Raw genomic sequence first — 23,438 nt, forward strand, 5'->3', positions numbered from 1 at the left:
ACAATAGGAAAAGGTGAGAAATGAAGAGGGCCTTCAGTGGAGATCCACAGCCTCTCTCCAAGTCAACACACTCAGTCAGTCCTGGCAGCTCAGCCCAGAAAACTTTGTCAGCCATGGCTGGGGTAACTGTGTCCAGAGGTGTTTGAACAAGAGCCACTCCATCTTGAATAGGGACTGAGTAAAATAAGGCTGAAACCTACTGGGCTGCCTTCCCAGGTGGTTCAGCATTCTTAGTCACAGGATGAGATAGAAGGTTGGCACAAGGTACAGGTCACAAAGACTTTGCTGATGAAACAGGACTCAGTAAAGAAGCCAGCCAAGACCCACCAAAATCAAGATGGTCATGAAAGTGACCTCTGGTCGTCCTCATTACTCATTAAATGCTAATTTTAATGCATTAGCCTGATAAAAGACTCTCCCACCAGGGCCATGACAGTTTACAAGTGCCATGGCAACGTCAGAAAGTTACCCTATATGGTCTAAAAAGTGAAGGAACCCTCAGTTCCGGGAATTGCCCACCCTTTTCCCGGAAAATTCATGAATAATCCACCCCTTGTTTAGCATAGAATCAAGAAATAACTACCAGTATAATTAGCTAAGCAGCCCACACAGCTGCTCTGCCAGTGGAGTAGCCATTCTTTTTTGTTGTTCTTCTTCTTGTTTTTTGTTTTTTTGTTTTTTTGTTTTTTTGTTTTTTGAGACAGAGTCTGGCTCTGTCGCCCAAGCTGGAGTGCGGTGGCGCAATCTCGGCTCACTGCAACCTCTGCCTCCGGAGTTCAAGCGATTCTCCTGCCTCAGCCTCCCGAGTAGCTGGGATTACAGGCATAGAGCACCATGCCTGGCTAACTTTTCGTATTTTTAGTAGAGAGAGTGTTTCACCATGTTGGCCAGGCTGGTCTGAACTCCTGAGCTCAAGTGATCTGCCTGCCTTTGCCTCCCAGTGTTGGGATTATGGGCGTGAGCCACGGCGCCCGGCCTGTTTCTTTACTTCCTTAATAAACTTGCTCTAACTCTACGGACTCACCCCGAATTCTTTCTTGCGAGAAGTCCAAGAACCCTCGCTTGGGGTCTGGATCGGGACCCCTCTCCGGTAACAAGTGATATCGGTATTAAAGGTACCCCCACATGTCAAAGGCTTCCCTCCACAAGTCAGAGTTGGGGAGGGACAGGAGGCAGCAGGGGACCGACAAAGAGCAATGGAAAGAGAAGGCCTGGGAGCCAAGCAGGCCTGGGGTTGACTCCAGGCTCCCTTAGTGGCCTGCACAACTCAGATGACCCGTCTGTGAAGTGCAGGTCACAGTGGGCACCACACACGGCTGCAGAAAGGAGTGCAAAGGTGATGCCCACGCCTGGCCTAGGGCGGGGGCGCAATACATGGCTGTTGCGGCTGTGATTGCTGGAGGAAGGGAGTCATTTGGAAGGCACAAAGGAACTAGAACCTACTCGGTGTCGGGACAAGCCTCAAGGATGGGGCAGGGGTTCCGGCAAGAGCTGGGTTCCAGCCTGGGTTGCCACCAACAGCGAAAGTGACTGCCAGGTGGCAGTAGGGTGACTTCGCCAGCTTAAGTGCTTAGCGGGCAGGCGAGGGGGCGGAGCAAGAGAAGAAAACACAAAGGGCCGGAAGGAAGCCGGGGAGACAGGTGGGGTACTCGGGAAGCTGGAGCGGGCCGGCGGTGCAGTCGCGGGGGAGCGAGGCCTGCTGGGCTTGGCAACGAGGGACTCGGCCTCGGAGGCGACCCAGACCACACAGGTGAGCCCCCGCCCCGGGGAGTGTTGACGGCGGGAGGGGGTGGCCTCAGGGGAACGCGGCGCCGCAGGGCAGTCCTTCGAAGGCCGCGCGGTGCAGCGGTGGCCGCCCCCCACTCTCCCCTAACTCGGACCCCGGCGGCCCCGGCACGGGCGAGGGGCTGGGGAGCTTGGGGTGGCGCTGGCTGCTTCTGGCCAGGGATGGCAGCGGACTCCAGTAGGCTGACTCCCGGCTTCCCCGACCGCATCAGAAAGTGCAGTGTCCCCCGTCCGCCGTCCAGCCCTGCAGGCGCCCCCCTCCAAGCCATCCTAAGAAGCACCCCCGCCCCCCATGCTGGGGCGCGCCCTCCTCAGCACATTCGTCGGTCAGCACCCACGAACCCACGGGTCCCTTCCCCACCACTGAGGAAACAGAGGGTCCCCGGACCACCCCAGCGTGGGGGGTGGGAGCTACACCTGCAAGGCAAGACCCTCGGAAGGCTTGCTTTTAGGTGCAGACTGAGGACTAAGTGGGTGCCAGGGGACCTGGCCACCGAAGCTGAGAGGTATATTTGCCTCCCAATATAGGGCAGCGGCCTAATGGCTAAGCAAAGATAATCTAATTTGGCGTGGTCAGCAAAGACTTCCTGGGAGTGCTCAGGAAATGGAAGGTGTGCAGGGGCTTTATGGACGTATCCCTCATCCTCATCCTCATCCTAGTCTTCATTCCTGCAAGAGCCCCTCACCATTGTTGTGTCCATTATGCCCAATTAACAGTGGAGAAAGCTGAGGCAGAGACGGATTAAGTCATTTGCACCAAAGGGATCGCAGGGGTAAAGAGTCACCATTTGAACTCTGGTCTCTCTGACCCCAGTACTTTCCCGTGCAGGGCACCGTGCTGCCCCTGTAATCACATTAGACACCTGTGATGAAACTTGGTGCGAGCACGGGTCCCCTTGGCTCAAATGCCTCAAAGTTTAGTAACTGATGTAGGAAACAGAATTGTATATAAGAGGTTCATTTTGCAGAAGAAAAGCAGAGGTAGAGGTAGAGTTCAGGGCTGCAGAATGCAGTGGCCACTGGGGGCCAGGAGGAGGCTCAAAGTCCACCTGGATTATGTCCATCATTGCCAAATCCAGGGTCCACTTTTCTAAGCCATGTGATGGTGTTGATGATTCACTCCCTCCTTCAGAAATTCCCTCCCCTCTGTATCAGCTATTCCTTCTCAGTCATTTCCTTGGCCTGCTTTTTTTTTTTTAATCTTTCTTCTCTTTTCGATATTCCCTTGGGCTCAGTGTTCATATTCTCCAGTACTGTTTTTAGACACATTTATTAAAGTTCCCTGCTTTAACTCTCATCTCTATGATGGCAGCTCCCAACTTCATCTCTCTAGCCTACCCCTGTTCTGGAACTCTAGACCCAAATCGTCAAATATTAACAGTGGCTAATTCCACTGTTTGCCCCCACAGGCACCCAAATCCAACATTTCCAAACCCAAATTTAGCATCTCTATCAAAGATGCTAAATTCCCACCAGGGTCTTTGTTCACGTCCCTGTAACTCCTTGTCTGGACTAGTGCACCACCTTCCAACCTGGTCCTCCTGCCCCAGAGTCCATCTACCCTCCACAGATCCTCCTGAAAGCTTAGGAGTCCTAGTTCCTTTGTGACATGACTAGATGGAATGGACCCTGCTTCCTTTTCTTCCTTAGCATCCCATGCATACTTTTCATGTTGTGTAACTGTTGACTTGTCTATCTCCCCTTTTGGACTGTGAATTCCTTCACAGTGGTGATCTTGTCTTATCCTTCTCCATATCCCCTGGCCTGGCACATAATCGACACTCAGTGCACAGTGTGGTATTTCCACTCTATTCTAAATCTGATCTGTCCCCATTAGTGAGTGCATGGATGTGTGCTGGTGGAAGAGGAGCACTGGAAGTTGAGTTTGCAGATGGACTAATGACAAAAGGAAAAACACATTTTCCAAATAACTCCAGTGGATCCTCAGGATGCTTTTAAGCTTGATGCAAACATTTAGTCATGGCATAGTGATTCTCTTCTACCTTCCTTAGACACTGGGTCAAGGAGTAAGCAGAGGATAAACAACTGGAAGGAGAGCAAGCACAAAGTCATCATGGCTTCAGCGTCTGCTCATGGAAACCAAGATAAAGATCCCCATTTTCCACCACCAAGCAAGCAGGTATACTTTTATATTTATTGATCGATTCATTGATTGAGACACGATCTCACACTGTCACCCAGACTGGAGTGCAGTGGTGCAGTCATGGCTCACTGCAGTCTCGAACTGCTGGAATAAGTGATCCTCCTACTTGAGCTTCTCACTTAACTGGGATGACAGGTGCAGGCCCACATGCCTGGCTAATTTTTTTTGTGGTTAGACATGAGGTCTCACTATATTGCCCAGGCTGGTCTCAAACACCTGGCCTCAATTAATCCTCCTATCTAGGCCTGCCAAAGTGCTGGGATTACAGGCGTGAGCCACCATGCCTGGTCAGGTATACTTTTAATTGCAGGACCTGCCATCTGAAAAAATATATATCATAGGATTTTTATTAAATTTCAACTTCAACCAGTCATCTTATTTTTTTCAGTCTGGCACTTTGTTGGATGGGCTTAGGGAAAACAGGATGGGGAAGGAAAGTGTGTTTTCAGCTGCTTTGAAAAGAAGCTGAAATTTAAATTTTAAAATTTAAAATTTTATTTACAAAACTCTTTCTTGGCTGGGCGCTGTGGCTCACACCTGTAATCCCAGCACTTTGGGAGGCCGAGGCGGGTGGATCACGAGGTCAAGAGATCGAGACCATCCTGGCCAACATAGTGAAATCCCATCTCTACTAAAAATACAAAAAAATAGCCGGGCATGGTGGCTGGCGCCTGTAGTCCCAGCTACTCAGGAGGCTGAGGCAGGAGAATGGCATGAACCCAGGAGGCGGAGCTTGCAGTGAGCCGAGATCAGGCCACTGCACTCCAGCCTGGCAACAGAGCGAGACTCTGTCTCAAAAAAAAAAAAAAAAAAAAAAAACCCTTTCTTTACTCTTTCCTGTTTGTAATCCAGCCTTACTGACTCTTAGATGAACTGTCAGTGACTGAAGAGGTTTCTGATAGCAGAGCAAAACTCTTAATAGACTCTAACAGAGTGATACATGTTGCTTATTTATTTTTATTTATCCTTTCATTTATTTTTTAGAGATGGGGGTCTCATTATATTGCCCAGGCTGGTCTCAAACTCCTGAGCTCAAATGATCCTCCCACCTCAGCCTCCCAAAGTGCTGAGATTACAGGCGATATTTTGCTTATTTTTTTACATTTATATTACTGTAAGTAATCACACTAATCCTATGCTGCTGACAGGTGTTCCTGTTCAGGGTGGCAGAGTCCTTTATTACTAATTAGCTAGCAGATTGAGAACCCAAGTGTTAACATGGAAACAATTTTTCAACTTGTTAGGAATGGATATTGTGTATTTCAGGAATACATCAATGAAGAAAAGAGAAAGCATTTGATGGGTCAATGGCGTTCATGTTCAAGCTAAAAATGGTGTAATAGCAGTAATGTTTAGGGAGCAAAGTTTAGGCGAGGCAAACAGACAAATGATAGAAAGTCACAAGGAGAATTATTTGGACACCTGAGTTGCCTCTGTGAAATGGAGAGTCATCAAACATTCATGGCTATACAAAAAATGATAACCAGAGATCCTTTTTTTTTTTGAGATGGAGTCTCACTCTGTCATCCAGGCTAGAGTGCTATGGAACAATCTTGGCTCACTGCAACCTCCACCTCCTGGGTTCAAGCAATTCTCCTACCTCAGCCTCCCGAGTAGCTGGGATTATAGGCACCTGCCACCATGCCTGACTAATTGTTGCATTTTTAGTAGAGATGAAGTTTCACCATGTTGGCCAGGCTGGTCTGGAACTCCTGACCTCAAGTAATCTGCCCGCCTCAGCCTCCCAAAGCCTGGGATTACAGGCTGACTGCAGGACTGGAAGCAATTGTGATAGCCGGGGTGTGTGCATTTGTTTATTAAGGGGAGGCAGTCCTTATTTCTGCCCCAGGCACAGCCAAGAGCAAGAGCAAATATTCACCCTGGGCATCTGGAGGCATGCCTGTGCTAAGGAAGGAAGGTAAGTGGAGACTGAGAGCAACTCCTTCTCCTGCTGCTGTGACTCACCCTGGGACTTACTGCATCTTTGCACTGTGCCTTGGGGAGTTGCAGGGAAAGAAGAGGGAGGTTGCCCATTTGGACTGTTTGTAGAGCTCCACAGACACTGGTGCCAGAGGGTTTCTCCACCCCTTTTATTGACATCATGCATGTAAAGTGCTTGGCACAGGACCAGGCCCATACAAAGTGCTCAAGAAATGGTGACCATCTGTACATTGACATCTATTACACAGAAAGAGTCTAAAAAAGACAGTGGCAAGATCAGCACAATCAAACTACACTTCAAGAGTTAAGGAGCTGCACCTCAACCAGAAAAACACTAAAACCTTGGAGATAAATGGCAAATAACACACATAAATAATTCACAAACAAGGAAATATGAGTGTGACTTCTATAGTAAGGAACAAGTTAAATTAAAAAAAAAAACTTAATGGGGCTAGGCATGGTGACTCATACCTGTAACCCCAGCACTTTGGGAAGCCAAAGCGGGACAAACACTTGAGTCCAGGGGTTCAAGACCAGCCTGAGAAACATAGTGAGAACCCCCCCAACGCCTCCCCCAGCTCTATTAAAAAAATGGTTTTTTCAATTAGCCGGGCATGATGGTGTGCACCTATAGTCCCAGCTACTCAGGAGGCTGAGGTGGGAGGTTAACTTGAGCCCAGGAGTTCGAGGCTGCAGTGAGCTATGATGGCACCACTATACTCCAGCCTGGGTGACAGAGCAAGACCCTGTCTCTAAAAAAAATAAAAATAAAATGGTCAAAATGGCAAATGTTATATGTATTTTTCCACAAAAAAATTAATGAGCCAATATATAACAAAAGATTACAACCCAGATCCAATTACAGGAATTGCCTGACAACTAGAGGAGAAGGACAGTGTAGCTGAAAAATATGTAGAGATAGTCAAACACATTCATTATCAAAGAAGTACAAACAGGATAATAAATGTTACTTTATACCTATCAGCTTAGAAAACTGGATAATTCCAAGTGTTAGAAAATTCTTTCTTTAACTTGCTTGGAATCTTCTTTACCCATACCTAGCTCTTACACAGGCTACGGAGCCATAAGGGAATGTTCAGGCCCTGCGGGTAGGAGTGGAGACTGCAACCATTGAGAGCGGTCTAGCAAGACTCTGTCACAGTGAGAATATGCACACCCTGAGCTTTACTTCTAGTTTCATGTCTGAAAAATGTTCTCTCATGGGTCCATAGGGGAACATGAGGTGGTAGGAACTCAGAGACATTGTGCACAGTTATGCAGCAGTTAGAAGCAGCAGACTAGATGAATACAGCAACATGGGTGGATCTTAAGAGCATAGAGCTGAGTTGAGAATATTTGAAGAATAAAATATATAAAACAGTGCTATTTACATTAAAAAGATACATTCACCCAAAATAATGAACATTTTGCAAGAATGGATAGAAATAAAAGAACCACATTAAACACTCAGAATGGTTGTGATGGGCAGAGGGGAAGGAGTGGAGAATGTGGACAAGAGCGAGTGATTAAAGCATATGTACCTACAAAGCCAAAGGAATGGTAAAAGATGGGAGTTGGTCTAGATGATAGCATATGAACTTGATTAAAAAAACACCGCAAGGCTGGGATCAGTGGCTTACGCCTGTAATCCTAGCACTTTGGAAGGCCGATGAGGGCAGATTGCTTCAGCTCAGGAGTTTGAGACCAGCCTGGGCAACATGGCAAAACCCCATTGTCACTATAGTCCTAGCTTCTAGGGGAGCTGAGGTAGGAGGATTGCTTGAACCTGGAAGGTAGAGTCTGCAGTGAGCCAAGATCACGCCCTTGCATTCTAGCCCAGGTGACAAAATGAGACCTTATCAAAAAAAAAAAACAAACAAAAAAAAACACTGCAGAACCTACTATGTACCCACAACGATTAAAATTTTTTTAAATTTTTAATAAATAATTTCCAAAAAATACTACAGAACTAATAAAAAGTTATGTCAACCATGTCAATAGTTGCACCAGAAATTATGTGCACACCACTTATAAATGTGTAAAAAAAAAAAGCATCCAGATTGAAAGTAAACTAAACTATGTCAAATAATAAAAAGCAGTCCACAGTCTAAAAATGCATACAGAAGTGCATATATACATAGGTTCTCTGAGTGTGATGCTCAATGTCTAAATATCGTGCTATAGGGAAAATCTCTTTCCTCACCCAGGAGACAATGTTCAGCTGGGTGTTAAGGCCAGTCAGGCGAAGGGAGTGAACAGCATTCTAGGTATAGTAAACCACATAGAGGCATGGAGGTAGGGAAGGAAATGTGGCCTCAGCAGGGATTCAGCCTGATCGCAAATCTGCTGCCTGCAAATCTGCTGCCTGCGCCAGTCAGTGAATCACTCCCACCCTCCGACTAGAATTCTTCTGTTGCCTAAGTCCATCAGTGTTCCCAGTGAGAAAGCACTCTTGGAAACTGATCATTGCTTTGGGCTGCCTCTGGTAGAGAACACACACTGTGTAACAAGTGAAGAGACCTCCCTGTTCTCTTCTGTAGAAAACAAAGTGGGTGATTTTTCAATGATCTCAGTTAGCTCACCATGTAACTTTCCTTACAGAGCCTGTTGTTTTGTCCAAAATCAAAACTGCACATCCACAGAGCAGAGATCTCAAAGATTATGCGAGAATGTCAGGAAGAAAGTTTCTGGAAGAGAGGTAATTGCACCTAACACTGTATTTGTGGCAGTAAACTGCCTAAATATCATATTAGAATTGTGGTAATGACTTACGTTTGAGCAGAGACTTTGCATAAATATCTGATGAACTCTGATATTCAGGGATGTTTAGAGTTTAAATCCAAGTTCAGACCTTTTTTAGGGCAGAGATAATATCTGATTAAGGAGCACTTTACCTCACTTAGCAAAAAGTGATGCACACATAACTCTTCCCTTTACCAAGAATATGTGACCAAGAACGTGTACCAAGACAATTATTTAGAATTTGCTGACTCCCAAAGAGTGGACCTTCCTACATTCTACCAGACTCTAAGTTTCATAGGGTTCAGAAATAATGTCAAGTTCATCTGAAACTTCATTCTAGAGCCTAGCACAGTGCCCTGTTCATAGAAAATTCCTAATCGATATTTCTCTAATGAATGAAGAATGGCCGCGTTCCACTAATACTTCGCTTACACTGTCTCTGAAATAACATTTTCAGCTGAGTCACTTCCTCTTTCTGAGCCTGCCTCACATAAGACAAGAGTGTGAGTGAATTCAGGCTGTGCATTAAGGTCCCTTCCAATTAAAAAAACGTGTGATACACCATTTGAAAATGGCAGAGTAGAACCTGTAGATACAGTCTTGATATTTTGCAACATTGCTGATATGTGGATAATTTATACTTTGAAATACTCATTTTGATTTCTTAAGTCATTCAAATTTAGTGTCACCTGTTTTAGAAATAACACTTTCTAGAAGTTGATATTCTTTATACATTATGGGATTACTGACTGTGCTTCCAGAAATTCATGTGTTTTCTGACAACTTATGAGTTGTCAGAAAATTTAATTGGGCCCTAGTAGATTAACACTTCAGTATGACCAATTTGCCCACTATGGGGTAGCTATGAGTGGAAAAATTGGTTGCTATTTGATTTGTCTTGGTTGAACTAGAAAGAGCTACATGTTTATCACTACTCTCTGCTTTTGAAAGAAGTCTTTTGACACATATTGATGGACAGAACTAGAAATTGCCTTTCCCAGACTAAATTTCCTGTTTTAAAATTATAGCTAAACATTACTCATGTTTAACATGAACATAGTCATCATGTAATCTTTAATTTGGATTTTCAGGCAAATCCAAATTGTAAGACAAAATGTCATGAAAAAGAGAAAGAAAGGCAAGGAACTGTCCTAGACTAAAGCACATAGGAGAGTATGTGTAACGTATGACTCCTGAATTTCTGAGTTGGAAAAAACCCACAGCTATTGGGCCAATTGGAGAGATTTGAATAACTATTGTGTATAAGTTAATATAATTTTTCTTGAGTATGAGTGTTCAAGAAATATAAATGTTTTGACCATGCTAATGGTGGTGTAATTATGTAGGGAAACATTCTTGTTTTTAGAAGACAACTGCTGAAGTATTTAGTGACAAAGAGTCATAATGTTTGCAAATCTCAAATGGCTCAGACAAAAAAGGAAAAATTAGAAAGAGATAAAGCAAATTTGGCAAAATGTTCACAATTAATGAATCTAGATGAAGGGTATGTAGGAGTTTATTGTATTGCTTTTTATCATTTGTGTAGGATTGAAAATTTCAAAATATACACATAGCTAAAGGCAACTCCCAAATTCAACAGGTCAATGTACATATACCCTAAGATGCCTTTATTATATGTAGTGCTTAGAATCTGGTGCATGTTGGCATTCAGTACAAGTGGATGTCAGACATGAAGTAGAATAGGGTTCAAATTAATGCTGTGCCTCAGGGTAAGTGACTGGAGAAGATTCCAAGAAAATTCTCCATGCTGCACTTAATAAATATTTGTTGAATAAGTAAAATAACAAATGAATAAAAATTCACTGCCAAGGAAGGTAAGAGAAAAAGCTCAGAATAATTCTCCCTAACTTCTAGGTGAGGTGCCAATTTTTAAAATACCAATATTGAAGGACATTTTTGCTTTACAGCTCTGCCTTTTTCTCTTGTAAGCATGCTTATCACCCAGGGACTAGTCTACCAAGGTAAGATTCAATATTTGTTAAATAATCTAATTTCAGAGAGCCCAGTTTACTGTGACCCTCCTGGCAGCTTTTTGGCCCTTGACATTTATTTTTTGGTGAAGGATGTATTTATGCAGACTTCTGCCTATTTTCAGCCTAAGTCCCCATCTCCCCAGAAAGCATCCTAATCCCCAGAATTAGTGAATATATTGGGTTACATGGCAAAAGGAAATTAAAGTTGCAGATGGAATTAAGGTTGTTAATCACCTGACCTTAAAATAGGGAGAGTATCCTGGGTGATCCAGGTGGGCCCAGTGTAATTGAAAGGGTCCTTACAAGTGAAAGGCGGGATCTGAAGATGGAATCAGAGAGGTGGCAATGTGAGGCCTCAGCTCAACATTGTTGGCCTTGAAGATGGAGGAAGGGACCATTAGTGGAGGAATGTGGGCAGCCTCAAGAAGCTAGAAAGGCAAGAAACCCTTGAGCCTCCAGTTAGGAATGCAGCCCATTTAAGGAACACAGTTAAAACCTTGGTTTTCATCCGGTAAGACCCATTTTGACCTCAAGAACTGTAAGATAATAAATTTGCTTTGTTTACAGGAACTACAGAGAAGCAATCCTGTGCCTTTCTCTGTGCCGGAGTCCTGTGTCTCCCAAGGCCTCTGTATATGGTTAGTCAGATGGTTCCCTGCACAAATAAGGATGTTGCAGGGAGGAGGTAGGGGGAGCTAAAATCCACCCTAAGCTGTGTCCACCACACCATTTCTTTTGGCAAGAGGCTGCATCTGCCTGAGGAGGGCACCCTGTCTCCTCCATACAAGAGACCGTAAGGACCAGCAGCTGCCTTGCATCTCACCACATAACCTCTCCCTGCCTCTTAGCGTTTTCCTGTTTTCCTCTCTGTTCTTCCTTCTTCATCTCCTCCCTGTCTCCACCTGACCAGAGAACCCAGAGACATTCCTTAGTCCACAGGTGGCAAGAAGGCACCTTATCTTGTTTAAGCCCATTTTATCAAACACTGCTGATTAACAGGATTTTGCTATATATTTTTTTTTAATGAGACGAGGTCTTGCTATGTTGCCCAAGCTGTCCTCAAACTGTTGGGCTCAAGCAATCCTCGCCACTAGACCTCCTGAGTACCTGGGATTATAGGCACGTGCCACCATGCCTGGCTTCTGATTATCAGGATTTTATGGGGATCTTGGGGTTTTGTTTTGTTGGTTTTTGGTTCGTTTGTTTGTTTTTGAGACAGGGTCTCACCCTCATCCAGTGCAGTGATATAATGGCTCCCTGCAGTCTCAACCTCCTGGGCTTGAGTGACGCTCCCATCTCAGCTTCCCAAGTAGCTGGGTCTATAGACACATGCCACCACACCCAGCTAATTTTTTTTTTAATTTTTGCAGAGACAGTGTCTCACTATATTGCCTAGGCTGGTCTCGAACTCCTGAGCTCTTGTGATCCTCCCACCTCAGCCTCCCAAAGTGCTGGGATTACAGGCATGAGCCGTCACACCCAGCCTTGATTACCAGGATCTTAAAAGGAACATTTGTACCAGTAAATATGAGGGAAGAAGTCCTAGTTCTTTTCTGGGTCTCAAAAACCACATGTCACATATCTAGGAGAATCCCACTTTGACCAATATCATTCTTGTCCATAAAGGTCATATATTAAATATGATTTTATTTTTATAATTTGAAGATAGCATTTTTCAGATCATTTTTGACACATAAAAATATTGGGGCTGGGACATCTATGGGGATTATGGGTTTTTGTTTGTCTATTTGTTTGTTTTTTAGATGGAGTCTCACTCTGTCGCTCCGGCTGGAGTGCAGTGGTGTGATCTCGGCTCACTACAACCTCCACTTGCTGGGTTCAAGCAATTCTCATGCCTCAGCCTCCCTAGTAGCTGGGATTGCAGGCCTGTGCTACCACATCCAGCGAATTTTTGTATTTTTAGTAGAGACAGGGTTTCACCATGTTGGCCAGGCTGGTCTCAAACTCCTAACCTCAAGTGATCTGCCCACCTCAAGTGATCTGCCCATCTCAGCCTCCCAAAGTGCTGAGATTGCAGGCAAGAGCCACCGCACCCGGCCAGGATTATGTTTTATAAGTATTAAAATACTCCAAATCTACTGCTTGTGGTGTGAATGTCCCCTTCAAAACTCAGGGTGAAATTTAACCGCCATTGTAACAATATCAAGAGGTGGGGCCTTTAAGAGGTTAAGTTATGAGGGCTCCACCCTCATGAATTGATTACTACCATCATCATGGGAGTGAGTTCCTTATAAAAAGGATGTGTTCAGCCTCTCCTCTTGCTCTGTGTTTCATGCACTTCCTTGCCATGGGATAACCCTCACTACATGCCAGCTCTGTGCTCTTGGACTTCTCAGCCTCCAGAACTGTGAGCCAAGTGAACTTCTGTTCTTTATAAATTATCCAGCCTATGGTATTCTGTTATAGCAGCGGAAAACAGACTAAGACATCTACCATTTTTTGCATCTATGCTAATACATTTTTTTCAGAGTTTGATATCAGTTTTCTATAACTTCTCTAACAAATTACCACAGAGTGACTTAAAACAACACAAATGTATTATCTTACAGTTCTTGGAAATCAGAATGCTGAAATGGGTCTCACTGGGCTAAAATCAAGGCGTCACCCCAGCTGTGTTCTTCTGGAGGCTCTTGGGCTTCCTTTTCCTTTCTCGTTTCTAGAACCATGCATATTTCTTAACCGGTGGCCCCTTCCTATGACTGTAAAGTCAGCAACATTGAGCCAAGTTCTTCTGTTGCTGCCATCTCTCTGCCTGTCACCAGTTTCCTCTTCCACACTGAAGAATGACATTGGGTACACCTTGATCATCTCTCTCTTTTAAAGTCATCTGATTAGCAACATTAGTTCCATTTTCTACCTTAATCCCCCTTTTGGGACATAATATATTCACCTTTTCCAGGAATTCGGATGTGGGTATCTCTAAAAGGCCATTATTCTAACTACCATGAGTTGTACTGTTTGCATTGTAAAATAATGATATACACTGTGAATCTCCAAATGGAAACTTTCTATGTTGAGTTACTTAAAAAGAAAAGAGGGTGCACATGTACCCTAGAACTTAAAGTATAATTTTAAAAAAAAGAGGATGATGACTAATCTCTTTGAACACTGTTGTTAGCCCTACCTTTGCTTGATGTCTTTGAATCAGTCTTGAACTGTCTTTTTCATATTATTTTTCTACACATTACAGCTAATATTTGTAATTTGCCTAAAATGACTATCTGGGAGTTAAATTCAACTGAGAATTGAATCATAACTCCTTTAAGATCTTTTTTTTTTGAGGTGGAGTCTCGCTCTGTCGCCCAGGCTGGAGTGCATCGGTGCCATCTCAGCTCACTACAACCTCCGCCTCCTGGGTTCAAGCGATCCTCCTGCCTCAGCCTCCTGAGTACCTGGGATTACAGGCACCCGCCATCATGCCTGGCTAAGTTTTGTATTTTTTTAGTGGAGATGGGGTTTCACCATGTTGGCCAGGCTGGTTTCGAACTCCTGACCTCAGGTAATCTGCCCGCCTCGGCCTCCAAAGTGCTGGATTACAGGCGTAAGTGACTGCGCCCAGCCAAGATCATCTTTTTAAAGTCAGAATATGTATACATTTAAGAAATTTTATGTCTTAAATTTTGGAGGTTTCTTAATACTTTAAGAATAACTTATAATTTATAACTTATAATTTAATTTATGAAATGAAATAATAATGTTTTTCTTTATTACTCCTTAGGTTATTTGGCAGCTAATTCTAGATTTGGATCATTGCCCAAAGTTGCACGTAAGTCATAGAAATAAAAAAGCAAGCCAAGTGTGGTGGCTCACATCTGTAATCCCAGCACTTTGGGAGGCTGAGGTGGGTAGATTGCTTGAGTCCAGGAGTTCGAGACCAGCCTGGGCAACATGGTGAAACCTTGTATCTATTTTTTAAAAAAGTAATAAATAAATAAAAACTTTGAAAAAAAGACATTACTAGCAACTGGAGATACGAATGTCCAGCCTAACTAAACTGCCTGTATTGACTTTTGGAAAAATCAGCCCCTATTTTCTGCCACTCTGCATTTCTTAGTTCACTCAACACTTTCTGATATACAGCTTAGCACTTGGGACTTCTTCTTAGACCATCCTTAAAGCATGGACTAAGAGGGACTGGCAGGATATATAATGAGATTATCAATAGCAGAGCCTCTGCATGATAGATCATTTATGGATTTTTATTTTCTTCTTTTGCCCTGGCCAGTCTTTTCAAAATGTTTTCTACGATGGATATAAAAAATGAGTAATTTTTAAGAATCAGGGGATTTCTAATAATAGAGTAACCACAAACTTGGGGTTTCATCTTCCTTCACCTGGTATCAATAGATCTTTTATGTACAAAAAGGACACATTTTAGTTGATAGTCTGAAACCACATTCATTCCTAGCAGGAGGAACAGATTTGAGATCTCTTCCATAGGAGGGTCCCTCTCCTTTGTGACCTCTCTCCTATAGGCAAGATGGACTGAAGCTCTCCACTACTCCAAGGCCATAAGGAAGATTAGGGGCATTTCTACCCAGTGATTTGGAAGCTACCTATAGCCACAACCCAGCCACCTTCCCCTGCCCCCGTGGCCTCAACCGTTTGCTTGACAGGTGGGCCCTCTCTGGCCATCTGTCTCCAGGACAGCACTGTGGCTTGCTCTGTCCTGGCCCTTCCACCACCAGTGCAAAGTTGAGATGGGGAAGTCTCCAGCTCCCAATCCTGTTCTTTTTAAATAGAGACTTCATTCTCGGAGTCTTCATTCATTGATTTAGCAGGTCCTTTTAATTTTAAAATTACCAGCGTTGATTTTTAAAGCTCTAGAAAATAACTAATGGAGAAGATTCTCAACTAATCTCTCCCAACCTGCTTTTACAGTTGCTGGTCTCTTGGGATTTGGCCTTGGAAAGGTATCATACATAGGAGTATGCCAGAGTAAATTCCATTTTTTTGAAGATCAGCTCCGTGGGGCTGGTTTTGGTCCACAGCATAACAGGTTTGTAATCTGTTTGGTTGAGGGATTGTAATGTAATTATAAGAAATTAAATGAAAGATTACTCACTATTTATAATATTAAACACAATTTTTTAAATTCACATGTTAAAAAAGTTTTAACCCTCAAGTTTAGCGTTGTTGTTACCCAACTTCAATAATAACTTTGTTATTACACTTACTTACCAATTTCATTTGTTTGATAAATATTTAATGGGAATCTACTGTGTTCAAACATTGTGCAAGTTACTAAAGAATTCCTCAATGAGCAGATATGGCTTCCACCACCACAGAGTCACACAAAACTTTAACAGGTTTCTTTACTGCAGGGCTTCTCAGAGCTTTTTCTATGTTAATACTGTATATATCATGATTCTAAATAGGGGAAATAGGCAGTATGACTTTGGAGTTAATGGCATCACCTCTGCTGTTATAGTACTTGGTTTAAAAACCAGTTCTACCACTTACTAAGTTGTGTGACCCTGCAAGTTTCTTAAGCTCTCTGATCTTCAGTTTCCTTATCTGTATAAAATAGTGATCAAGATAGTTTTTATGAGATGTAAAGAATAGAAATGATTACTCATGACACTCAGTAAGTGCTCAGTAAACATTAGCTATTTCTACTATAGAAGTTACAAGACTAGTGTTGGGGACACATTTCTCTAAACACCCCTCACTGGTCACAGTGGGTTCTATCTGAGAAGCAGCACAATATGGTGAAAACAAACTGGACTAGAAGTCAAAACACCCAAGTTCTTTTTCTAACTATGTGACTTTGGAAAGCCACGTTCCCTAGTCCTGTAGTGATAGATGGGGCCTTAATACTGTCTCTTTCTGATGAGCTGCATGAGACCCAAAGAGCTGCAGAGACCTTCTGAAGGTGACACCATTAGCAGTGGGTGGAAAATGGTCACCTCAGATCATCTGTTTTCCAAACCCTTACTCTTCCCATTACAAGAAGCAAGGCCACCAAAGAATCATTAATTCCATATTTACAGACAACACCAACTTCAGTCCATCCTTGCAAAGTTGTGTTTTAGAGTCAGCTTGCTGAGGAGGAATTGACCACATGATTCCGGTCTGTGCAGGAAAAGAAAGAAAAAGTAGCACAAGTAAAGGAAAGGACTGCTTCCTCTTCCTCTTCCTCTTCCTCTTCAATTTCAGGAGTGTCTTTTGCAATTAACCCACTTTGGCTTCCAGAATAATTATGAACACAAGACTGAAATCTACATTTTTCAGACAATGTCCGTTATGAAAGGAGGTGACTGAAGTAACTAGTTTCCAGGGCTCCTTTAAGCTCTGTGTTCTGGGGTTTCATTTTGCCTTCCCACTGCCAGCCATGGCAGCCCCACTCTGGGCTTGCATTCATAGCTGATAATGAATTGCTATGCCCTATGTGAAGGGCCATTACCAGCAAATCTGAGAGGCAATAATTCACAAAGCTATTTGATTTTCTAATTAAAGGAAAGTAGAATGGGGCACTTAACTCAGTTGAGGTGGAGGGGAGGGTTAAGGAATAGGCATTAAGGACTTCTTGGAGCAAGTGATGATGCTTGACTTGAATCTTAATAGATTCAAGTAGTAGGAGCTACAGCAGAAGCTATGACAAGAGGAGATATAGCAGGAGCTATGGCTATAGTAGGAGCTATAGCAGGGTTGAAGAAGGGGATTCTGGGCCAGGAATAGTATGTAGAGAGGGGAAATTTTCATTTTTAAAGGGAACCATAAATACATCCTATGGCTGGAGCATAAAGAGCTATTGGGAAAGGCAGAGAACAAGCTGGAAGTCCAGGCAGGTAGAGGTCAGCTCCTTAAGGAATTTATGCCATGCTAAGGATTTTCACTTTATTCTCAAAGCAATGGGGGGAAATAAGTGAGAGAAAGGGGTTCCTCCTCCATGTCTTCAGGGTTTTACAATAGCAGTTGCTGGCCTTGCTACCTTCGAAGTAATCCTTCCCACCCAAGCCAGATTGAATGAGTTTTCTATCATTCAAAACACATCCTATCACTGTCCTGCATAAACAAAGTTATCCTGTTGCCAACTCCTCATAGCAGTAAATGTTTGTTGAATTTGTAAGATTATAAAACTTTAATGCAAGAAGGGACTCAAGGACATCTATTTCATATTCAAATGCGAATATTATTCTAGAACGAACCTGTGCATTTTCCTTGGTATCCTAAGGAAACTGGGACAAGTTAGGCAAACTATAAGCCAGAAATTCTGGAAGTATCATGATTTTTTAATTTAAAAAATTATGTGTATATATATGTGCACATATGTGTCCAAATCTAACTCCATAGGCATATAGTTTAATCCTGGATCAATGCACTGTGTGTTTATAATTTTTATGCTATTGTTAGAAATTACTTGAATTCAAAAAGAATCAAGATGTTCAAACTCTGCCTGACCCTGACCACAAATACAACCATCTGTTTCAACGTAAAGCTCATTATTGGCTCCTTGAGGGGTGAAATTCTGGGGGTCATAAGCCAAGCAACAACTCCTATTATTTCTTTTTTTTTTTAACTTTAAGTTCTGGGGTACATGTGCACAACATTGCAGGTTTGTTACATATGTATACATGTGCCACATTGGTGTGCTGCACCCATTAACTCATCATTTACATTAGATATATCTCCTAATGCTATCTCTTCCCCCTCCCCCAACCCCACAACAAGCCCCGGTATGTAATGTTCCCCTTCCTGTGTCCAAGTGTTCTCATTGTTCAGTTCCCACCTATGAGTGAGAACATGCGGTGTTTGGTTTTTTGTCCTTGCAATAGTTTGCTGAGAATGATGGTTTCCAGTTTCATCCATGTCCCTGCAAAGGACATGAGCTCATCCTTTTTTATGGCTGTATAGTATTCCAAGGTGTATATGTGCCACATTTTCTTAATCCAGTCTATCATTGTTGGACATTTGGGTTGGTTCCAAGTCTTTGCTATTGTGAATAGTGCCACAATAAACATACCTGTGCATGTGTCTTTATAGCAGCAGGCTTTATAGTCCTTTGGGTATATACCCAGTAATGGGATGGTTGGGTCAAATGGTATTTCTAGTTCTAGATCCTTGAGGAATTGCCACACTGTCTTCCATAATGGTTGAACTACTTTACAGTCCCACCAACAGTGTAAAAGTGTTCCTATTTCTCCACATCCTCTCCAGCCCCTGTTGTTTCCTGATTTTTTAATGATTGCCATTCTAACTGGTGTGAGATGATATCTCATTGTGGTTTTGATTTGCATTTCTCTGATGACCAGTGATGGTGAGTCTTTTTCATGTGTCTGTTGGCTGCATAAATGTCTTCTTTTAAGAAGTGTCTGTTCATAACCTTTGCCCACTTTTTGATGGGGTTGTTTTTTTCTTGTAAATTTGTTTGAGTTCTTTGTAGATTCTGGATATTAGCCCTTTGTCAAATGTGTAGATTGTAAAAATTTTCAGGAGATAGAGACACAAAAAACCCTTCAAAAAATCAATGAATCCAGGAACTGGTTTTTTGAAAAGATCAACAAAATTGATTGACTGCTAGCAAGACTAATAAAGAAGAAAAGAGAGAATAATCAAATAGATGCAATAAAAAGTGATAAAGGGGATATCACCACTGATCCCACAGAAATACAAACTACCGTCAGAGAATACTATAAACACCTCTATGCAAATAAACTAGAAAATCTAGAAGAAATGGATAAATTGCTGGACACATACACCCTCCCAAGACTAAACCAGGAAGAAGTTGAATCCCTTCAATGGACTGATAACAGGCTCTGAAATTGAGGCAATAATTAATAGCTTACCAACCAAAAAAAGTCCAGGACCAGACGGATTCACAGCCAAATTCTACCAGAGGTACAAAGAGGAACTGGTAGCATTCCTTCTGAAACTATTCCAATCAATAGAAAAAGAGGGAATCCTCCCTAACTCATTTTATGAGGCCAACATCATCTTGATACCAAAGGCTGGCACAGACACAACAAAAAAAGAGAATTTTAGACCAATATCCCTGATGAACATTGATGCAAAAATCCTCAATAGACTACTGGCAAACCAAATACAGCAGCGCATCAAAAAGCTTATCCACCATGATCAAGTGGGCTTCATCCCTGGGATGCAAGACTGGTTGAACATACGCAAATCAATAAACATAATCTACCATATAAACAGAACCAAAGACCAAAACCACATGATTATCTCAATAGATGCAGAAAAGGCCTTTGACAAAATCCAATAGCCCTTCATGCTAAAAACTCTCAATAAATTAGGTATTGATGGGATATATCTCAAAATAATAAGAGCTATTTATGACAAACCCACAGCCAATATCATACTGAATGGGAAAAAACTGGAAACATCCTTTTGAAAACTGGCACAAGACAGGTATGCCCTCTCTCACCACTCCTAGTCAACATAGTGTTGGAAGTTCTGGCCAGAGCAATCAGGCAGGAGAAAGAAATAAAGGGTATTCAATTAGGAAAAGAGAAAGTCAGATCGTTCCTGTTTGCAGATGACATGATTGTGTATTTAGAAAACCCCATCATCTCAGCCCAAAATCTCCTTAAGCTGATAAGCAACTTCAGCAAAGTCTCAGAATACAAAATCAATGTGCAAAAATCACAAGCATTCTTATACACCAACAACAAGCAACAGAGAGCCAAATCATGAGTGAACTCCCATTCACAATTGCTTCAAAGAGAATAAAATACCTAGGAATCCAACTCACAAGGGATGTGAAGGACCTCTTCAAGGAGAACTACAAACCACTGCTCAATGAAATAAAAGAGCATACAAACAAATGGAAGAACATTCCATGCTCATGGGTAGGAAGAATCAATGGCGTGAAAATTGCCATACTGTCCAAGGTAATTTATAGATTCAATGCCATCCCCATCAAACTACCAATGACTTTCTTCACAGAATTGGAAAAAAACTACTTTAAAGTTCATATGGAACCAAAAAAGAGCCCACATCGCCAAGTCAATCCTAAGCCAAAAGAACAAAGCTGGAGGCATCACGCTACCTGACTTCAAACTATACTACAAGTCTACAGTAACCAAAACAGCATGGTACTGGTACCAAAACAGAGATATAGACCAATGGAACAGAACAGAGCCCTCAGAAATAATGCCGCATATCTACAACTATCTGATCTTTGACAAACCTGACAAAAACAAGAAATGGGGAAAGGATTCCCTACTTAATAAATGGTGCTGGGAAAACTGGCTAGCCATATGTAGAAAGCTGAAACTGGATCCCTTCATTATACCTTATACAAAAATTTATTCAAGATGGATTAAAGACTTAAATGTTAGATCTAAAACCATAGGAACCCTAGAAGAAAACCTAGGCAATACCATTCAGGACATAGGCATGGGCAAGGACTTCATGTCTAAAACACCAAAAGCAATGGCAACAAAAGCCAAAGTTGATAAATGGGATCTAATTAAACTAAAGAGCTTCTGCACAGCAAAAGAAACTACCATCAGAGTGAACAGGCAGCCTAAAGAATGGGAGAAAATTTTTGCAACCTACTCATCTGACAAAGGGCTAATATCCAGAATCTACAAAGAACTCAAACAAATTTACAAGAAAAAAACAACCCCATCAACAAGTGGGCAAAGGATATGAACAGACACGTCTCAAAAGAAGACATTTATGCAGCCAAAAGACACATGAAAAAATGCTCATCATCACTGACCATCAGAGAAATGCAAATCAAAACCACAATGAGATACCATCTCACAGCTGTTAGAATGGCTATCATTAAAAAGTCAGGAAACAACAGGGGCTGGAGAGGATGTGGAGAAATAGGAACACTTTTACACTGTTGGTGGGACTGTAAACTAGTTCAACCATTGTGGAAATCAGTGTGGTGATTCCTCCAGGATCTAGAACTAGAAATACCGTTTGACCCAGCCATCCCATTACTGGTTATATACCCAAAGGATTATAAAGCCCGCTGCTATAAAGACACATGCACACATATGTTTATTGTGGCACTATTCACAATAGCAAAGACTTGGAACCAACCCAAATGTCCAACAATGATAGACTGGATTAAGAAAATGTGGCACATATACACCATGGAATACTATGCAGCCATAAAAAAAGGATGAGTTCATGTCCTTTGTAGGGACATGGATGAAGCTGGAAACCATCATTCTCAGCAAGCTATTGCAAGGACAAGAAACCAAACACCACATGTTCTCACTCATAGGTGGGAATTGAACAATGAGAACACTTGAACACAGGAAGGGGAACATCACACACCAGGGCCTGTTGCAGGGTAGGGGGAGGAGGGAGGGACAGCATTAGGAGATATACCTAATGTAAATGATGAGTTAATGGGTGCAGCACACCAACGTGGCACATGTATACATAAGTAACAGACCTGCACGTTGTGCACATGTACCCTAAAACTTAAAGTGTAATAATTTAAAAAACTATACTACAAGGCTACAGTAACCAAAACAGCATGGTACTGGTACCAAAACAGGAGATATAGATCAATGGAACAGAACAGAGCCCTCAGAAATAATACCACACATCTACAACCATCTGATCTTTGACAAACCTGACAAAAACAAGAAATAAGGAAAGGATTCCCTATTTAATAAATGGTGCTGGGAAAACTGGCTAGCCATATGTAGAAAGCTGAAACTGGATCCCTTTCTTACACCTTATACAAAAATTAATTCAAGATGGATTAATGACTTAAATGTTAGACCTAAAACCATAAAAATCCTAGAAGAAAACCTAGGCAATACCATTCAGGACATAGGCATGGGCAAGGACTTCATGTCTAAAACACCAAAAGCGATGGTAACCAAGGCCAAAATTGAGAAATGGGATGTTATTAAGCTAAAGAGCTTCTGCACAGCAAAAGAAACTACCTTCAGAGTGAACAGGCAACCTACAGAATGGGAGAATACTCCTATTATTTCTGAAAAAACAAGGCTAGTGAACTTTAGCATAGACTATATCTCTAATATTGTGTTAAAGCCAGGTGCAGTGGTTCATGCCTGTAGTCTCAGCTACTCAAGAGGGTTGGGTGGGAGGATCCCTTGAGCCCTCGAGACCAGCCTGGGCAACATATAGACTCCCCCCACATCTCTATTAAAAAGATTATGTTAAAATAATAAGAATAATATATTATGTAAAGACTAGGGCTTCCAGTGTCAAAGTACAAACCACTGTCTATTTTTGCTTCTCTTCTAGGCACTGCCTCCTTACCTGTGAGGAATGCAAAATAAAGCATGGATTAAGTGAGAAGGGAGACTCTCAGGCTTCAGCTTCCTAAATTCTGTGTCTGTGACTTTCGAAGTTTTTTAAACCTCTGAATTTGTACACATTTAAAATTTCAAGTGTACTTTAAAATAAAATACTTCTAATGGAACAAAAACATTGTGTCTGTCACTCACTGAAATGTATTCCGTGGAAGGCTTTCAAGTGAACTAAGCATTACATGTTTTTCTGCTCTTTAAGAACATGTCGGGGCATGGCGCAGTGGCTCATGCCTGTAATCCCAGTACTTTGGGAGGCCGAGGCAGGCAGATCATTTGAGGTCAGGAGTTCACGACCAGCTTGGCCAACATGGTGAAACCCCATCTCTGCTAAAAATATAAAAATTAGCCAGGCGTGGTGGCACATGCCTGTAATCCCAGCTACTGAGAGGGAGGCTGAGGCAGGAGAATCACTTGAACCCAGGAGGCGAAAGTTGCAGCGAGCAGAGATTGTGCCACTGCACTCCAGCCTGGGTGCCAGAGCTAGACTCCATCACACACACACACACACACACACAC

The 23,438-nt window shown here is 42.4% G+C and overlaps 1 protein-coding gene across 3 annotated transcripts; it reads left to right on the plus strand.

Moving 5' to 3' along the window:
* Positions 1 to 1,312: 1,312 nt before the first annotated feature.
* On the plus strand, positions 1,313 to 23,038 carry OCIAD2 (OCIA domain containing 2). 3 transcript variants are annotated; one of them, XM_003816004.7, is made up of 7 exons: positions 1,313 to 1,750; positions 3,798 to 3,925; positions 8,492 to 8,588; positions 10,561 to 10,614; positions 14,366 to 14,413; positions 15,529 to 15,646; positions 22,855 to 23,038. In XM_003816004.7, the coding sequence occupies exons 2-7, from the start codon at positions 3,860 to 3,862 to the stop codon at positions 22,934 to 22,936; spliced, it is 465 nt and encodes a 154-aa protein (XP_003816052.1). In that variant the 5' UTR covers positions 1,313 to 1,750; positions 3,798 to 3,859; the 3' UTR covers positions 22,937 to 23,038. The 3 variants fall into 3 exon arrangements, with proteins under 3 accessions (XP_003816052.1, XP_054967538.1, XP_034814732.1); XM_034958841.1 differs by lacking the exon at positions 1,313 to 1,750 and having other exon boundaries at positions 10,583 to 10,614; XM_055111563.1 differs by lacking the exons at positions 1,313 to 1,750; positions 8,492 to 8,588 and having other exon boundaries at positions 3,796 to 3,925.
* The last annotated feature ends 400 nt before the right edge of the window (positions 23,039 to 23,438 follow it).

This window comes from Pan paniscus, chromosome 3 (genome assembly GCF_029289425.2).
Source record: "Pan paniscus chromosome 3, NHGRI_mPanPan1-v2.0_pri, whole genome shotgun sequence".
Lineage (NCBI taxonomy): Eukaryota > Metazoa > Chordata > Mammalia > Primates > Hominidae > Pan > Pan paniscus.

Excerpts from the sequence above, each read along its gene's own strand:
- OCIAD2 (XM_003816004.7), top strand. The coding sequence starts at position 3,860 with ATGGCTTCAGCGTCTGCTCATGGAAACCAAGATAAAGATCCCCATTTT. Across the intron at positions 8,589-10,560 it reads AGAAAGTTTCTGGAAGAGAG|CTCTGCCTTTTTCTCTTGTA; the intron begins GTAATTGCACCT and ends TTTGCTTTACAG. Across the intron at positions 10,615-14,365 it reads CCAGGGACTAGTCTACCAAG|GTTATTTGGCAGCTAATTCT; the intron begins GTAAGATTCAAT and ends ATTACTCCTTAG.